General features: G+C 45.8%; 2 protein-coding genes across 3 annotated transcripts in view; both read right to left on the reverse strand.

Annotated features, from left to right (window-relative positions):
* Positions 1 to 230: 230 nt before the first annotated feature.
* cxxc4 (CXXC finger 4) lies at positions 231 to 18469 on the reverse strand. Of its 2 annotated transcripts, none has more exons than XM_085911139.1 (3): positions 17954 to 18469; positions 16702 to 17659; positions 231 to 1795 (listed from the first exon to the last, which is right to left on the reverse strand). In XM_085911139.1, exons 1-3 carry the CDS (start codon positions 17974 to 17976, stop codon positions 1751 to 1753), a joined length of 1026 nt encoding a protein of 341 aa, XP_085767265.1. In that variant the 5' UTR covers positions 17977 to 18469; the 3' UTR covers positions 231 to 1750. The 2 variants fall into 2 exon arrangements, with proteins under 2 accessions (XP_085767265.1, XP_085767266.1); XM_085911140.1 differs by having other exon boundaries at positions 17886 to 18469.
* Positions 17536 to 18913, reverse strand: part of ppa2 (inorganic pyrophosphatase 2) — a 31268-nt gene continuing 29890 nt past the window's right edge. Inside the window, exon 13 of the transcript XR_015065981.1 lies at positions 17536 to 17659. The gene's annotated coding sequence lies outside the window, so the exon portion shown is untranslated. The remainder of the gene's footprint in view (positions 17660 to 18913) is intronic.

An 18913-nucleotide genomic window follows, 5' to 3' on the forward strand; every position in this document is an offset into this window, starting at 1 on the left:
CCTCCGGGAAGCACCGGCGCAGCGTTTTAGCATTCCCGAGAATACGTGACTGGGGAGGCAAAACGGCGGCATCCTATCACCTCCACGTCAAGGTGGTGGATTATTATATATTTTTTTAAATAAACAACAACGATGACTTTTTTTTTTTAGCTGATCTTAATTCATCCCGTTCTTCTGGATCCAATGTCAGGACGCCCATAACGTACTTGAAGTTATTTTATTAGAACACATAAAAGCATCACAACAACAATATACAAATTCTGAAGTCGTTTTTAAAACAGAAAAAACACATCTGCACATGCAACAACAGGGTTCAGGACAATGAGGAACCGAGGCTGGTTTCACACGATGGTTGGGGGGGGGGGGGCAATTCCGATTTGGGACCAAATTTGAGAATAGCGTTAACAAAAAAAAACTGCGAGGAGTCAGATGATGCATATCGGGGCCAATCTGGTGCGAGTGCAGTGTGAACGCACAGATCGGATATAAAAGATCGAAACTGTCAATGGTTCAAAACTAACATATCACAAACTATGATAGCAAAAAAATATTTCCAACTCTGACATTACGCTTAAAAAAAAACTCAGGTGAAACTTACAAAGATGAGTTGTCTTATCTCATTTTGTATACAATCCTAATATGCGATCTGAATAAATTCAATTCAGTTCAATATGTTTGATCAATGATTGGTTACTTATGTTGATCCTTGCCAAGTTATTTTCGTGCAATTTGGGATTCTCTATTGGGTAAGAGTCAGTTGAAGAAAAAAAACAAAAAAATAAATAAGGATTATCAGTTTGAAATCGGAATTGTGCATTTGGACCAACAGTGTGAATCCAGCCTTATGGGATCATTTTTAAGGGGGGGGGGGGTAACGGAGCGGAACCCCCACCCCCACCCTACCCCACCGCCCCCCACAGCTCCAGAACAACACCTGATATGTTCAATATGTATAAGTGTACTTTCATTGGTGTCAAAGAGGAAAGGGTTTCATGACAATACCGTCGCTGACATCCATCCTATCTTTTTTTTTTTTAAATACACCTCCAAACTCTTCCATCAAGATCCCCTCCAATGACATAAATGCTTTTTTTTTTTTTTTTTTTGTGCAACCCACCACACAAGACAATGTGCCCTGTATTGCAGCGAGTCATCACAAATCTAAAGAAAAACAGAAGGGGGGGGGGGGGCATTCTTGCCTCACTGAGACAAAAAAAAAAAAAAAAGTTGGTGCTGAAATGGCTTCCGGATGTTTCCTGGGAAGTGAAAAAAGCGAAATGGGGAGAAAAAAGAAGGTTGAATAATTATTGCTCCAGAGTAAAGTGTGTTGCGTTTATCATCAATCCAATTGTCCTCCCGTTGGGACGGGCTTCTGTGTAGTTCCAAAAAAGATTGTCCTTTTTCCAGTTCTTTCTTTACACAAACTCGGCAGCGGCGGCCCATTCCCGCCCGGCCGGCCGCCAACACTGAAAACACATTCATAAGACACCAAAAATATACATTATGATACTGTCAAAAGGTACAATAATTACACCGAAAAGAAACAACATCCAGTATGTTTTTGTCAAATTTTCCGTCCCGTTGGGTATGTCCGCTTTGTATTCCGCCCCCGGGTCTGTGTGTGTGTCTGTGTGTGTGTGTGTTGTGTGTGTGCGTTTTGGGGGGGCGCTTTGGGTCACGTGCTCCGAGCAGACGGTCCACGGTCCATCGTGACCTCCTGTCGGGTGATGGATGACGGCGACTGGCGTTTCTAGAAGAACCACCGGAACGCTTCGCCATTAGTGACCGGCGTCCTCTGCAGAGGGGGAGAAAAAAGCCAAGATGCAGATTATTGATATGTTGAAGCAAGACAAAAAGAAAGTTGATCAGAATTGTAACCTGCCAAATATCGAAATATAAAAAAAATCCAGTTATTTGGTCTTATTTGTACCATGGCCTCCACAAACCAATTTTGTGCTGGTCCAAATTTCCACGCAACGACAAGGCCGGTGATGAATAAAAGCACTTAGTAAAAAAAAAATGTCAAAAACCCAGGGGGCCACTTTCAAGCACCAAAGCGAGCAAAGCGTTTCATCCGAGATCCAGCCAAGGTGATTACATCCACGCCCCACCTCCACCCCCAAATAATCACCACGCCGCATGAAATATTCCATTCCAATTCCCAGGAAGCAACAATGAGGCATTTAATTACTGCGCGCTGCAGCCGCAGTGAGGGGGAACAGTGCATCATTTCAATTTGAGCCGGCGCCAACGGAAAGCTCCACGGCGGAGTGGCAGCCTCTCCTTTCCCAAACTCATTTAGAAGTCAGAGACATAAAATAGCGAAGCCTCCCACCAATCCCCATGACCAATTAGCACTCTTTTTATTTTTTCTACACCCCCCCCCTCCTCGCTCACACATTTTTTTTTCCCCCTGCTGTTGAGTGGGAGGAAATGGTGCATAATCACAACTAAAATCACTTTAGCCTGAGTGGAGGGCAATTTTGCATTTTAATGCCCTGTGGCTTCTTAAAGGCATACTGATGAGCGTGTGCTCGTCCTCGGCGTCAAAACAACAACGGCGGACGCGATGTTTTTTCTTCAGCACGCGGGCTTGTCGCTCTAACTTTGTGTTGGTCGCACAAATTAAGACTTGTGTGACTTATTTGCCAAAGAGAACCACTTAATGTGTTTTTTTGTGCTACAACAAACAATTCCCGGGTGTTTAATGGGTGCCCTGACGCGGCCATGTGCCATCATCGCCAATTTAAAAAAAGTCACGAATGGACACAAACATTAAGCTTTTGAAGGCTGAGGAACATCTCATGTCGTTTTGTTGTCTAATGGTGCTCTTGGAAACGATTAACATGTGCTAAAATGATACACAACGGTTGCTAACGAACAAGCGAGATGCGGTGTGCTAAAAATGACGATTATGAAGGAAATTTTGAGTTTCAGCACAGTGCCAAGGGGAAACAAACATAAAAAAAAAAAACATCAAAAGATTATCTGTATATAATTTTACAAAACCAAATATTTAAGTGTATTTCTTTTTAGCAACATCAGTAGATGATTGTTTTTTTCGGAAAATAAACAAAGCACACGAGTGCAACAATAATACTTTGAAAAGTGTGACCTAAAAACATACGACTAAAAAATATTAGTAGTAAAAAAAAAAAAAAAACAATGGCGGCATTTGCCATTGCTTCAACAGAAGCTGAGCCGCACTGTGTTTGAATACCCAAAAACGTTAAAAGGTATTATGTGAAACGACAACACGACGAAATTATTTTCGTAGTTAATAAAAACAAGTCCTCAGTTTGTGATGGGGGTCACACACACCAAATTTCAATGTTACCAAGTGTTGTCACATGACATGTTCACTTCTTAGCAAATGGACTTTTTCCCCATTATTGCTTTCGCGGTGTTGGCACAAATATTTGCCGTGCTAATGACTTTACTGCCGCGTTAGCGCAAATCTTCTGTGCACATGTGGCGTTACCAAAAGGGACATTCGGGTCTCGAACGCGATGCTTGTTAAGAGCCGTGTCAACAACGGAGAGCTGAGCTGAGAATGCTTGTGTTAATCCATATCCTTACATTGATCAGTCGCCGGTGGAAGTACGACGGGCGATAATGACCTTGATCCGGGCACTTGGCATGTGTTGGTTTTGTTAACTTTTCCCCTCATCGATCTACCGAGGCTCGAGTTGCCGCTGGGAATTGCACGCTGTGGCCTCGCCACGCGACGCCGGAGTGACCGCGAAGGCTCAATTAGCTGACATCCACCTGAGACATCCCTTTTTACATTTTAGGGTTGTTGTGCAATATCGATGATGGGTTTCGAAATCCAAGGACCGCCACAGCAAAAAAAATCTGAAGCAAATTTGGATTTTGCCACAATGACAAGCAGATTTTTTCAAATGCTATGATTTTCCAATGCTTGCAAATCATATTTGGAATTGGCAATTCTGCAATTGGGGAATTTAGTGGAAAATTCAAAACGGTTTTCAAAAGATAGGGCGAGGAGTCAAATGTTATATTTACGACATACTGTTGACGTTTTCTCAGCAGTTGGTCGCGATCACGTTTTTGGTAAATGGGGAAAGCGACGCACTGGGACTGGGAGGAAAAAAAAAAAAAAAAAAAAAAGACGCACGCACATGACCTGAGAAGGTTAGAACCGGACAATTTTAAGACGAGGAGAGGAAATCGCCAGAGATGGAAAAGGCGAGGGCAAAAAAAACCAAAAAAAACGGGAAGGGGTCGACGCGGGCACGACACCCCGAGGTTTCACCTCGAATCAAGACGGCGTGGCGGCAGCTCAGCCCCTCGTGAACGCCGCGCCGTGTGCAGCGGTGCATACATAACAAGGCGGCTGCGACCGCACACGCTGCGGGAAGACAATTTCCCGCTCCGGCGGCCAAGTATCGACGAGCCAAGCGACGTCTCTCGACCTCAAATGAAGCGCACGTCCACGGTAGACGGCGCATTCTAAATGCCAGCTTGCCGTGATAAAGACGAGGAAAGAAAAAAAAAAAGGGGGGGGGGGGTGACACGTGGCGGAAGAATTTGCCGCTGATTGCGGCTTAAGGTCTCTGGACAGCCGTGACACCCTGTGATCCTCACTCGAGCTGGCAGGTGGGGCTGCAATGGCGGCTGATTGAAGCCCGATGGAAAGAAAGGAACAACTTGAATGGGAAAAAGTCAAAGTCCAGGCACGTTCCCACCGAGTGCCACCGAGCAGGACGGCTCATTTAGGGTACATGCGTACTCCACGTTGAGAATCTCAAGGTGGCAGCGGAACCTTGAACCACGTGGAAAATAATCTGATTTTAAATTGACAGAACAGAAATGATCATTCTGATCATCACATTTTTTTTAAATTGAGACTGAACACTAAGATAATCTGTCCGCTTTCATGGAAGAGGATAGAAATACTAAGATAATATGATTCATTCATCATCAATTAAAATTGGACAATTTGAAATTTCTCAAAATATCGGTGAATGTTTACCACCGAACAGTAAATTTTTGCTCGCGATACAAAGCGAGATCGAGGTAAACAAAATAACGAGTGATGGGAGTCGAGTTGCGTCGATTTGCAGATTTCCGTGACCTGGATGTATGCAAATCGACTGAGTTAATGTTTTTTTTTTTTTTTTTTCCCTGTAAAAACATAATGACGATCTGCTTCATATTCAGGAAATTTGTGTTTGAACACATGGGAAAAATACGGGGCAGTTATATTGACTGCTCTATTTTCACACAGGTCTGAGGCAAACATTTGCTTTAAAAGGCTAATAAATTACAAAAAGCAAAGTATGAAGGTCTATTATTTACAAATCGGCAACACGAGCGGTGTAAATTTATCCCACCGTGGTAATTGACAGTATTCAGGGGTCCTCAGTTTATGACAGAGGTTGGCGACTGGTGTCATAATCTTTCACTAACACAGTTGTGGAATCAGAATTCAGAATTTGAATGAAAAACAGTGGACGAGTTCATCCAAAAAAAAAAAAAAAATCAAATGATCATTTTGTAAAAACACGCCTTATTGAGCTTGTTAGATGCAAAATTGGTGAAGGAACCATCTGTTGTGGTCCCTCGTGTCTCGGTGGAGACAAAAGGTGCAGTTCTGCATGAATTTTTCTGCAGCCCACCCCGGACAGACCCCAAAAACATTCAAATGGGGGGGGGGGGGGGGGGGGGGGGGGGTCGGAATTCAAAATATTGGCAATTCCTGGAGGTCCGTTACTTGGGCTACTCAAGGCAGGACTCGGTCCTTACCCTCTTACCTTTTGTATTGAAGTGAAAGCAGGTGCACATGTATCTGAGGTTAAGCTCCCCCCCCCCCCCCCCCCCCCCCCCAAATAATAAAAAGGCAACCAAGAGTCCACAAGCCTGCCCCCCGGTCTACCCCGCAGCCTTGGAGTCACGCTGAGCCGGCGGCCGGTGATAAACCACTCAAGACGATGAGGGCGATAATGGCAGACGCCGCCGCGCCTCAGAATTCAATCAGCGCCGGCACGTCAGCGCGGATGAATGTAAAAGTGAAATATGCTCGCCGGCGCGCGCTAAAAGACGCCGCGCGGCGCGGGGGTGGGGTGGAATGCGGAGGGGGGCAACAACAGGCGAGGTGGAGGACGGCGAGCGGGGGCGGAGGGGGGAAAGCGAAGGAAAAATGAAAATGATGTGTCTCTTCTTTTGGCGGCACAACCCCCCCCCGGCGGCATCCTGAGCAGAGCGACTTTAAGCGCAGACGGCGAACAAATTACCCTTTTGAACTTGGGGTGATTGCAAATGTGCCCCGCTTTCTCCCGAGACATGTCTGGCGCTAACCCCCTGCTCTCGACTCCCCAGCGGGCGATCCAATGATAGAAAAGCAATCATAGGGAAAGTTTAATTCCGACCAATTATTGGTTTGAGATGACCACTCGCGCTAAAGACGGTGAAGACAAAGGTAGCGGTGGACGTATTATTGCCGTCGTTTTTCTTGCGTCGTAAGCGATGGTGTGAATGTTTTGGCTACGGAATATTTTGATTGAATGTGAAAATTGGGTTGGCAAACTTTTTGGGACGTAGGATTTTGCACTCAGGGTCATTGATTCCCAAAACGGTACCTCCAGGTTCCTAAAATGATGCACTCAGTTTTGCTTAATTTACTTCAAGGTTACTGCTCTCCAAACATTATTGGTGGGTGGTCGGTAACATTTGACCGCTCCAAAAGTTACATCTTAATTTCAAGGATAGACACGGGTTGATCGTTTCTAACAAATTTGAACCGGCGATAAAATTCCCCCCAAATAAATTCTGACGAGTCGGTTTGTGAACAATAGGCGATGACGCCATGCACTGAAATCAGGCTGGCTGTTAAGGCTGGCTTCTCAAACTCCTTCGGAATCAAGAGAGCAGAGCCGGGGATGATTTTCATCACGCTCAAGTAGGGAGGCGGCGCACATTCCGTCGGGCTACGAAAAGAAGCGGCGAGCGCCACTTTCAGCCGTGCAGTCGGCCTTAACTGATGGCTTATATATTGCCTGTCACTTTATTCGCCGGGAATATTGGGGCGTTGCCAAGCTCAAACCTGGAAGGTACAGCAATCCATCACCTGTGCTGCAGGCTGGGGAAGTGGAGAGAGGGGGGGGGGGGTAAAATCTCATCTCCAAGCTTGTAGCCAATATTCCCGCTACTCCAATGCCATTTATAAAAGATACCTCTTGCCAAGGCCGCCATGACGGCCGTTGGGGGGGCTCATCCAGTCATCCACATTTCAATGACCCCCCGGGCAAGACGCCTCAAATCATCGTCATAACAATCAAAATATGGCGTGGATAGTCCAACTCGCTTTTAGGTGCTGCATATAATGTAGAAATACTAAATAGTGTATAGTAATTGATCAAAAAAGTGTAATTTGAGAGCTTGATGAAATCTGTCCTGTATTTATCGAGAATGGGAGCGAAACGCGCACGCACACACGAACGCAATGGCGCTCATTGTCGTGTGATCGATCGCCGGCCGTCGCAAATGGTTTTACTCCGAGGTCCGGCTTTGCACCGAGCATCCGTTAGGAGCAAATCACGCTAAGTGTATTGCGGGTGTTTGTGAGTAATGAGGAATTTGGGAGTTTTTTGCTGAGTCGGCTCATGCGCCGAGGCGGTGAGGTCGGGGGGAGGGGGCGGGGGATGTGTGATGGTGTGCTTAAGAGCTGCGAGAGGAGGGGTGGTCACAGGGGGGAGATTAGGCTTGGGGGAGCGGCGGGTGGGGGGAGGGGCGGCGGAGGAAAACCAAATCCATCTCCATCTCCGAAACATCCTAAAGCAGATTACTAAATTCAGTGGGAGGAAGGAGAGAGAGAGAGAGAGTGAGAGAGCAGGCGAGCCCGAGATGAATGAAGGAGGAAGCAATTAGCCTAGATGCAATTCCAGCAGCGTCCTCTGACTTGATTTTCTGACCTTCGCAAAGGCCTCTTGCCAAAATATTGCCGACGTGCAGATGGAGCACATGGCGACGGGCCGCCGCAAGATTAGCATATTTTACGCCGTGGGTGTCAAACTCAAGGCCCGGGGGTCTGATCCGGGCCACCGCATCATATTTATGTGGCTCGCAATGCAAAAACATGTCAAAGTTTCACGGCGTGATCTGTATGAAAAATTTCACGAGATTTGACAAAACTTTTGTTCCTCACTTTTTTTTTTTAATGAATCATGAAAGAAATGATTATTCCTGAATTCTGATTTTAAACCTAGCAATCAGTCAGATGGATATTAAAACAATAGAGGATTATTTTCACCGTCATAACGGTTCTTCTGATGGAAGCCAAAGTGGCCCTCGACAAAAACCAACAAAGGCCCCCTGTAGTCACGCTGGCTTTAGACTCGTGGATTGTTAGACCCTCCAAATTGGGAAATGCGAATATGCAGGGTTTGACCGAATATGGGCTACATGCAAACGCATCTGTTCCCCCGCTACGGACGCAGCCGATTCGCTGATGTCAGGGCAGATGTTCTCCATCAGCCGCTAACGGCGAAACACCTGCTGGATACGTGACATCATCATCTGAGATCCGTCTGCTCGTCATGTGCCTCGGTAGGAGTTTACCATTAAAATCTCGGGGATATTTGCCAGCTTGGCCAGAGGAGCCGCTAATGCGCGGGCGTCTAATTCCGAACATCACAGGGGGAAATGTCATTTCTGGGAGACGGGCTCGCAGACGCTACCACGCTTTAATTCGTCACGCGAGGAAAATCCCTTCCCACACAGATGGGAGCCTGGGCTCCACGCGCCCTTGGGTCACAGGCAGCCGTCTGCAGTCAAGATCACCTTCCAGTCGGCGCCGGCCTCCATTTCAATTAGCTTTATATAAGCACCCTTGTCCGAGCGGGAGCATCTCGGGCTGCCGGTAAAGCTAATTCCTTCGGGAGAAAACTTCACGAGGTAGACGCTGACGTGTACAGGTGAGATTTTAAGGTAAAAAAAAAAACTTTATAGATTAAGTCCCAAAGACTTATTTTGTTCGTACATGACTGCACTGTGGATGATGGTCGTTTTTTTTTTTTGTCCAATCAGATTTCAGGATACTACACTTGCTGGCACACTAAGTTTGCTCTACCCGTATGCTAGCAATGGAACGGTTTCTTTAACCAACCAGATTTAAAATGTGTCCTCTCAGCGCCACAGCTCGATGACATTAGCGTTTTTCTGTCCTCTGATTGGCTGCAATTATTACACATTTAATAAACATCATCTCTATGTTATGCTAATGGCTAAATATAGATTCAAAGCAACTCATTTGATGTATACGGCGCAGTGGCGTGCATTTTTCTTGCAGCATTGATGGTTTCTATAATTGCGACGTGGTAGATTAAGTCAGCTAAATCCCCGCTGGAGGCCCAGGTACCAAACGCACGGCCCCGCCACTGAGACGTCAGGACATCAATTGTGAGCGCGCAAATGTGGAAAGACGTGCAGGACACGCGTTGGATGTTTTTGGATACCTGAGGGATCGGCGATGGAAATCCCCAATTTCCCAGCCAAGTCGCAGGCCTTTGAACAGGCAGCGAGTGCAGCGAGAAGCCGCGTGGGCGTAACGAAGCTCACGGCGAGGCAACGCGCCGCAACTTCTGTGAAATGGTAAATTGAAATGCAAAGCAGGGACGGGGCCGTCTTGTTTGGAGCACATTTCTCCGCATCTGTGTGGGAGCCCTGGAACTGTGAGGGTCTTTACGCACAACGCCGCAGATTTACTGTAAATCAACATAATATTTAGGTTAGGTTTAGTGACGAGTGGAATCTTTATCGACGCTCAATTGGGATGAGGTGCAAACTACCTATCGCGCAATTATAATTTTCTTCCAAAAAATGTTGGGATCATTTATTACGGTTGCCTTGTTTTTCCTCATCTAGACAAATGCGAAGGAAGAAACAGGTCGTGGTTTTTCCACAAAACCTGATCATAAAAACGCTATTAAAGTTTGCACATTTTAATGATCATTAATACTCTAATACGTTTTCCTGAGAGTAGGAGTCGTTGTCTTTTGTCGTCGCCCATCTGGTGCATGGAAGAAGAGATTTTATTGACTAATATTTGTGCATCACTTGAATTTTATTTTCTCTTAATTTTGTCATAATTTTATGTATTATAAAAATCAAGGTATTTTGGTAATATCTATTTTTCTTCAATATTCTGTATTTTTGCCAATATTTTATTATTATTATAAATTGTGTGCCATCAATGTTTATACACTTTATTCTTAATCATTTTGTATTATTTTTACAAATACACTTCCCCCCAAATTAATGTGATTTTTTTTCTACATTTGTATATAGGATAATATTACTTTTGAATGACAATAAGCTTTGTAATGTTTGTTATTTTCATAGTATAAATAGATCCAATTGTTATTAATTTTAGGCAGGGCATTAATTGAGGTTTCTTTGCTTTTTTTGTTGTTGCCAAGAGTATACAAACTTTACAATAAGGCATATCCGTCTAACCAATTACTACCAACCAAGCTAGTGCTAGCATGTAACATTAGCAGTCTATGCTACATTTGAATCCACGGAAGCTAACGCAGTAACGTAAGCTAAGAGCTGAGTCATTCCACCTCATTTGATGTTCCCAGTTGGACTGAAATCATACACCGCTCAAGCAAACATCTTGTGAAGAGCGACAACAAACTGTGAACGTTTCAATAGTTCATCAGCAGTGGGAAACAAAAGGGGATGGAAAATGTCCACCTGATGATCAACCATCGTAAATCCTCCCCATTGCCCGGGGCCCCAACCCCACTTCACACCTCAGTGACGCGATCTAACCTCAGGCTTTCTGTCAAGGAGTGTGGGAGAAGTAGGGGGAAGGGAAAGGGGAAAAAAAAAAAAAAAAAAACTTGAAATATCTTTCCGGGCATGGTGTCAGATGCTTGCCATGAAATATTCATCATGTGCTAGCAGAGCCACAATAGAGGAGGTGGCGGCATGCGAGGATTTGACTTGCAGAAATGGAGACGCTTTAAAAAATAAAAAAATAAAAAGGCCCACATTGACCGATTTATATCGCCGTCTCCGGCTGTCACTCACATTTCACTTTCACCTCAGCGAGCTTTGACGAACGACACTCCCTGCGTTCGCGACGGCGTCCTTTGAACCAACAAACTCGCACATCGACAATTCATCCAATGCTACGAAATGACGGAATTAGAAAGCGGCACAAACGCTTAACTGGCATATTTTCTGGAATTAGCTGAGCTATTTGTAGAAATTCTTGCGCAACGTTGGCGGCTAGGCTCGGTTGAAGGAAGAATTTATTTTTAAAGGAGGTGAGGTGAGGCGGGAAAACATATTTACATTGTTACTCGAAACAACTTGATGGTTTGTGTGTTGAACGTGAAGCTACATGCCAAAATGTCATATGGGCCCAGTGACCCCGGTTTTTCCAAACGTATCGTGAAAACCTTGGACGGATGCGTCGATTCAAAACAAACCAATCACGTTTTGGGGAGCATTAAAGCACTTTGTTCGCCGAGACGTTGCCGTGCGTTCACCCGAGGCTTTTTTTTTCCCCCCTTCTCTCTCTCTCGCCTCTCGGTAATGACGAGATACCTTTTAACTTCTCCGCCGGAGTCGGCATCAATAATTTACCGTCGTCTGTTTAAAATTTAAAAGCGCCACACATTAACGTGCTCGCCGCACCTGCTCTTTTCACGCTTGTCCGTCCTCCGCCCGGTTTTAGCGCCCCCCCCCCTCCAGCTCTCTCTCTCTCCTCATAAAGACAATGACAATGAGTTCTGTGTCACCACTGAAGCAGGGATGTTAAATCACACAAGGGCAGAACGAGGCGACGGGCCACGTCATGCGAGGGCATCATCCGGACGCCTCCGATTACGCTTTGTCCCTAATTGGCGGCGGTGAAAAGGGATGAATTCTTAAACGCGTTGGGGCCCGCCTGGGGACGACAGCTTCCTCGCCACCTACGGAAGCCGACAGAACATCCGCAAGGAGGTGGGGGGCGTTTAATTAATGCATGGCGGTTCCGTCCGACGGCGAAATCCTATTGTCTTGACAGGGGCTTAAGGTTGCCCTTTAGGCTGAGATGTCCCCCACCCCCCACCCCATCCCTCCCCCCCCCCACCTCGTCCCCCTCAGTCCAAATTAATCTGCAGTTTTAAAGCTTGAATAAACCCGTTAAGTACGAAAATCTAAAGGCCGTCCCCTTTCCCTCGGGCTGCGGTTTTTCTCTCTGCCCGCGGAGATTGGCGGGGAGCACTCAGTGTTATCGGCCAAGGGGGGGAGGTAAAGGTTCGGGGGAAGGAGGAGGAGGGGTGGCGAAGGCTACAGATTGGTCTTTATCTATTCCGAGCACACCTACAACAAATTAGACCTGGCCCGCCGCCGCCGCCACCGTCGCTCTCATTAAGAGGCTGAATCTCAGCTATTTTCCCTCAAGGTCCCGCTTTTCCTATCAGTTTTTTCTTTTTTTTTTTGCCACAATAAGCAAAAAAGACGTGCCACCTTCACGTGGCCCTCATTTCACGTCGTCATATCGACATGACACAAAGGGATGGGAGGTAGTGGGGGTGGGCTGGGTTTGGATTCTGTGCATTTTCCACGCACGTGCCAAACCCTTTTGACATTTTGCTCATTTCGAAAAAAAAAAGGCTGAATTCTCTGCAACCCAATATTTGTCCTCTACGCCATCGACGTTAGATCTCAAAACGTGAAAAGCACCGCTTGCTGATTTCTCTATCTGTCCGTCCGTCCGTCCGTCCATCCATCCATCCATCGTTCTATCTATCGCTCTATCTATCGCTCTACTTTACCTACCTACCTACCTACCTACCTACCTACCTACCTACCTACCTACCTACCTACCTACCTACCTACCTACCCCATCCATCCATCCATCCATCCATCCATCCATCCATCCATCCATCCATCCATCCATCCATCCATCCATCGTCCGTCCGTCCAATTTCTATTGAAAAATCCCATTTGGAAAGGGGCCTGCTTTTTGCATTTCCGCTGGAGCACATCTACGTCTGCCAGTGTCACTCCCAAGCCAAAATCCTTGAAAAACAAATAAATTATGCATGCAACGCGTAACCTTCAAAGTGCCACTGAAGGTTGAATTTAAATTGTCGCTGGAGTGGGAAGGCCCGTTATGACTTGACGCCATCGGTCAGGCACACGATGCGTTTGGATGCGAAGATGGAAAACGCACACGCGCACACAAACGAAAGATGGCGTTTGTATTTGAATCCAATTTATGGGTCAGTTAACTGTATTTGACACTCTTTTTGGGATTATCGGGTTTTACGAGCAAACTCTAACAGAGCGTTCAAGTGAAGTCAGAGTTGCTTTTCGAGCAATAATTATTGAGACACGTTTAATGCAGATGTCATGTATACAAATGTTAACACTAACAAAAAAATATAAAAAATTCAGAACCAAATATTGACTGTAATTCTGACGTGTGAACGAAAGTTTGCGACGACAGCACGTTTTCATATAGGCGTACAACTTCATTGTGAAATTATATGGCCAATGTGTGAATATTATTGACTGTTTTTTTTTTTTTTTTTTTTTGGCAGACCAGTGTAATGAGCACATATTCCTATGTGTCACCATTTGTTTATAACCATAACCTAGATTTGGGTTATAATTAAGGCAAGACGAATCTGTCAGATGACAACTGTGGGATGTCAACATCATTGGTGTCAAACTCAAGGCCCGGGGGCCAGATACGGCACCGCCACATCATTTTATGTGGCCCGCAAAGGACAAATTGTGCATTGACTTTGTGTCAATACTAAAATAACAAATTGTCTTTACTACAAATTGTCTTTACTAAAAGATATTGCTAGCATTTCTTATTAGCATTCATCAAAGTATTTGAACAGTTTTTACTCGTCTTTAATTTTAAATGTAGTTATTCATCAGTGTTTCATAGCCTATACTGAATATAATATCATAATGTCATAACGGCCCACCGAAGAAAACTATGACTACGATGCGGCCCGCGACAAAAAAGGAGTTAGCCACTCCTGGTTTACGTGAAGGTTTTCCTCCGCCAGGCTAATCCATCCCGCTAGCACGAAGCAGTAAAAGCAAGAAAGGGGCACGCCGCCGAACGGCGTGGAGGCGACACGGGGCGACTCTCGAGGGCCTTGCATTAGCGCGCGAAATTAAAGAGGGGGTATTAGATTAAATTGCCTCTCCGATTTCAGGGGTGTGAGTAAAATTCTGATTTGCATTTTTCCAAGCGCTGCTTAAGATATAATTAGTTCAGGGTGATTCCCATGTGTGGGAAAACGCTGACAGCCAAATCTAACTGGCTGCCAGTCGCTTATCATCGCTCGCAAGGCAACAAGGTAGATGAAGCGAGAAGGTTTGTGTGTCTTCGGGTATTTCGCCAGAGTGTGGATGTCGAACAGTTTGTCACTGTTGGCAGAAGTTTGCTTCCATCGTCTACTTTGGTTCCAGAGGACCAGTGAACTGGAAATTATTCTAACAGGACAGGGTGATGCTCTTTTGAGACAAAAAAAAAAAAAAGTCTGGTGAACCGTTTCTACAATTGTCCGGATGAGAGTATATACTTGTGCAATAAAAAAAATTGTTATATTAACCAGGAGTTCAAATAATTTTGGAAGGGACTGTAAGTTAACGTGAATACTTTCATCATTGCTTAAGCGTACTCTTTGTAACTTTGGTTCGCAAATAAAGTCAAAAAGAACGAATTGGACTGATCCGTAAAGACTCAAAGGGTAAAAATAAGTTAAAACCGGTGACCTGCACAAACAACATCAATCCGATAAAGTGATTTGCAACTTTCCAACATAAGGTAGCCCAAAATGCCACCAACGTAGAAGTAGCGGCTAACGTTAGCTTGTTTACAGAAGCACGTTTCGTAAGGGGCATGTCTCGGCGTCGTTAGCGAGGCAAACGGCACATTGCTCCGCCCACGTCAGATGGCAATTTAGCGTTGGCCATCTGGCGAGGCTTCCTGCTTCCAATTAGGGCTCATTCTGGTGAATTCCCCTACTAAAAGTTCCAGCCTTGGAATTCACCCAAAATGGCGGCTTTGAACCAAAATGGACAATTTTCTGTTCAATTTCTTACGTAGGGGTCCTTGAGATGAAGCAATTTTTGTTTTTTCTCGCTAACTTTCCAGACAGCACTTGTGAGTGTGTTTTGGGGCACTACCAGAATGCACATGCAAGTAAAACTTAAAAGATGATTCAATCATCTAAAGAAAGCAATCCAAGACATCAATTGCAGCCAGGCACCTTAAAAGTACTGATTAAAAAAAAAAAAAAAAAAAGCCCCAAAATATTTACCCCACATGAGGATTTCCCCACATTGACATTGCAACACATCCACAGGTGTAATTACCGCCATCCGAGTTCATAAACAAAATTTGTGAAATTTACAAGGGGCGCTTTTAAAGGCAAGTGCAGATTTGTTTTGGTGAGTTGTACCCTTGCATTAAAAAAAAAAAAAAAAAAAAAAACACCGTGACACCGACTTCCCGGGACATCTGTTTGAGACAGCTGTTTGTACACAAGCTTCCGATTGCCACGTACGATTGCGAGTTGTAAGCCACGAGAGGAACATTTTATTGTAATACGTAAACCTGGGTGCTGCCATCATTCCACTTTTGATGCACGTAAACATCACAGATGGCAAACGAAACAAACTTTAGGTTTAGGTGCTCATTTCATTCTCTTCTGATTTCATTTTTGCTTCCTCATAATATAATACGGGGATGGTTTCGGTTTTGTGGTGAAACATTTCAGGATCAATAGTTTTGATGGTGCATTAGTTACTCGTTAAGGGAGGCACACCTCTCCCTTCTTACCTTGGAAACTTTCTGACTCTGCAATCTCCACACACTTTTTTTTTTTTACAGCCATGAAAACGTTCATATTTTCTTTCGTAACACTTTTCTCTGAGCTTCCCTTGAATGCATCACGAACTGTCATTGTCCTTCCTATTTGACTTTTTGTTTTCTTTTCAATTGTTTCTTTGGCCACTAAAGGAGAACAGCGGTTGAATGCGAGTCGCTGATCATTTGATTTCGATTACCCCGACTTCTGAAACGATGGCCCTGCTCGTACGACCTCCCGATTGATTGCAAATTTGACGACGAGGCCATTGCCGAAAGAGGTGGTGCAGTTATTCACGTCTGTTAAGGCCCAAATAAAAAAACCCAAGCTCAAGTTGGGAGGCGCTTTGAGAAATGCCATCAGCAGTCCTGCCGTGGCTTTCGGCATCTCTCTGCGCGGTCAGAGGCCGAGGCTTTGCGGGATATCGATTCTCTCCGTCCGGAGACGGTTTCCATAATTGGTTCAAATGACCGGGTGCCGAGAGGGATAGCTCTCTGCTGAAAACCATTTCCCGGCCCCGCTTGGAGGCGAGCCAAGCGCCGGGTTGTTCGGATATGTTCCAGCCCCAGTCTGACTGGCAGCAATTAGGGGTGTCTGAGCCAAGCTCAGCTTGCGCTTCGCACAAACACCCCTAATTACTGCCAATTAGGCTAGGCGGGTAGGCAGATTTGAGAAGCCGGGGGGATGTTCAGGCACGGGTGGGCATGGAAACAATTTCCAAGGGCTTAGAACGTGACTGGATGAAAAGGTTAATGCTTGGGAGCGCGCGTGGATAATCGAGGAGGGGAGGGGGGGGGGAGAAAAAAACAAAACGGGGAAGCCGAGCCCCGGTTCTCACCTCCAGCGACGAGCCGGGCTTCTTCTTCAGCTCCTCGCATTTCCTGAACTTGCAGATCTGGTGGCCCGTTTTGCGGTTCCGACAACTGCTGCAGACGCCGCAGTTGATTAGCCGCCTGCAGGGCGCGCAGACCCCGCACCTTTTCCTCTTCTTCTTTGCCGGGTGTCCGCTGGATGCCGAGGAATTATTCTGTGGGCAGTCTGCCAGATTGGCAATTTGAAACGCACTGTCTGTAACGGCTGCCGAGGCTGCGGGGGAGTGAAGGGCTGTCATGACGATGACCCCGGGAGGTAATGAGATGCCCCCTAAAGCCGGAATAGCTGAAAAAGTTCCAACGCGTTCGGGGAGATTCATTATCTCTGCTTCGGCGCCGCCGCATTTCAGCTTGTTCATGCATTCTCCCGCTAAAGGTCTGCAGTGTTCGGGGGATAAGGTAGAGAGGAAATTATTATTTGCCATTTGCAGCGTCTCTGGCGGCACGCCAGGCTTACCCGGCCTCTGGGAGTCATTTCTATGCATGCCGGTCCTATTAGGGTTTATTGCCGCTGATTTCCTCCCCCAAAGCATGGCGTTATCGCAGTTCCAAGGGGACATGCCAATCCTGGCGCTGGGGAAAATGGGCGTCGTGATGCGGGCGATCTTGGCCGTTTGCGGGAACGCCCCGTTGGTTTTGTAAAAGTTGGCAAAAGATCGGTACCTTTCCATTTCGGCGTTATAATCCAAAAGCTGGCTTAATCCACCGTCCTGGAGATTATCCTTTTGTAAAAGCGACACGTCCGCGTTTTGTACGTTTTCGATGCAAAGCGCGCTGCTTAGGTTAGCCATGGCTGACGAGGGCTTGTCGGACGTTGAAGGACGAAGCTGGGGGGGCGTCCGGCTGAGGTGACTCCGGCCTTTTTGGCGAAACTCCAGATGCTCACCGACTGCCGGGTACCATCCTGAACTATCCGGTCTGGTTCTACGGACGGGAAGAAAGGACCGACAATTACACATTTTGGCACTCCGCCGTTAAAGGTGCACATTACGGTGTGTAAACAAAGCCGACGCTACGAGTCCGGGCCTGATCTCCAGGGCGAGAAGCGTTTCCAGGCCGAGGTTACTTTTAACACAAACATATTTGAAAAGTTATGAAGAAACATCAAATAGCTTTCAACTTAGAAGAAACAAGTCACGCAAATCCTTACCTCATGCCTGCAACTTAGACAACTACTCGAGAAGCCAACAAGACCATCCGTGCATGAAAATGCCTCACCTGCTACATTTCCCTAATGACATAACACCAAAAGCCACAAGGGAATTTGCATCAAGATCATGGACCAACTGGTGTCATCCGGTTTCTCTGTGTGCTTCATTTCCTCTATCTCTCACCCCGGTCTGTCTGGATTTGGTTTCCACAGATAAAAGCCCCATTAGACCTATCTCGCCCTACTTCCATTACCTTTTTTTTTTTTTTCACTCCCCCCCCTCCCCCCGTGCCTTCCTCCTTAATTGGCAAAGCTGATCCATTGCCGGGACACTAAAAGGCGATTCAAATCACTTCCATGGCTCAAAGTCTTCCAAAAACATTAAAATCACCACGTGGAGCGTTCAAATGAGCTCAATGTGCTTAAAAATATGCTTTGTTTTCAAATATCCAATCTAGATGAGAAAAAAAAAAAAACAATACATCATTTCCGCTTTTAAAAGTGACACGATGAGCAAAACCCGCCGCCAACACAGTAAACAGAACCTCCTCCTCAGCCTAATGATCAGCCCTCCTCGGGGTGATTATTACTTAATCAATTCCCCCGTAGAGCAGAACATGCCCCCCCCCAAAAAAAAGGCAATCAAGTCTGGCTGGCATCGATTTCCAGCCTGTAAACAAACTTTAGCGAGATAGAAACGTCCAATGCGTACATGAAGCTCTGGAGAAAATGCTTTAGATTAAAATAGGGTCAATAAATGAATAAATTGCAAATCTAAATTATGAGTCCCCAAAAAATATTTAAAAAAAATAAATTCCATTGTCCGGATCACTTTACATGCAGGATCCAGATGACAACGCTTTGAAGTGAGGAGCAGGAATGTAGTCGGGTGCTTTCACCTACCTACCAGCTTCCCGTTGAGTGGAGCTCCTGAGGCGCTAGCAGCCTGCGGCTGTGCACAGGCACATTACCGCTGAGAGATGCGTGGAGCGCGGCTTGCAGGAACAAAAAAAAAAAACAAATCCAAG

This window comes from Syngnathus leptorhynchus, chromosome 5 (genome assembly GCF_054491065.1).
Source record: "Syngnathus leptorhynchus isolate UIUO chromosome 5, UIUO_Slep, whole genome shotgun sequence".
Lineage (NCBI taxonomy): Eukaryota > Metazoa > Chordata > Actinopteri > Syngnathiformes > Syngnathidae > Syngnathus > Syngnathus leptorhynchus.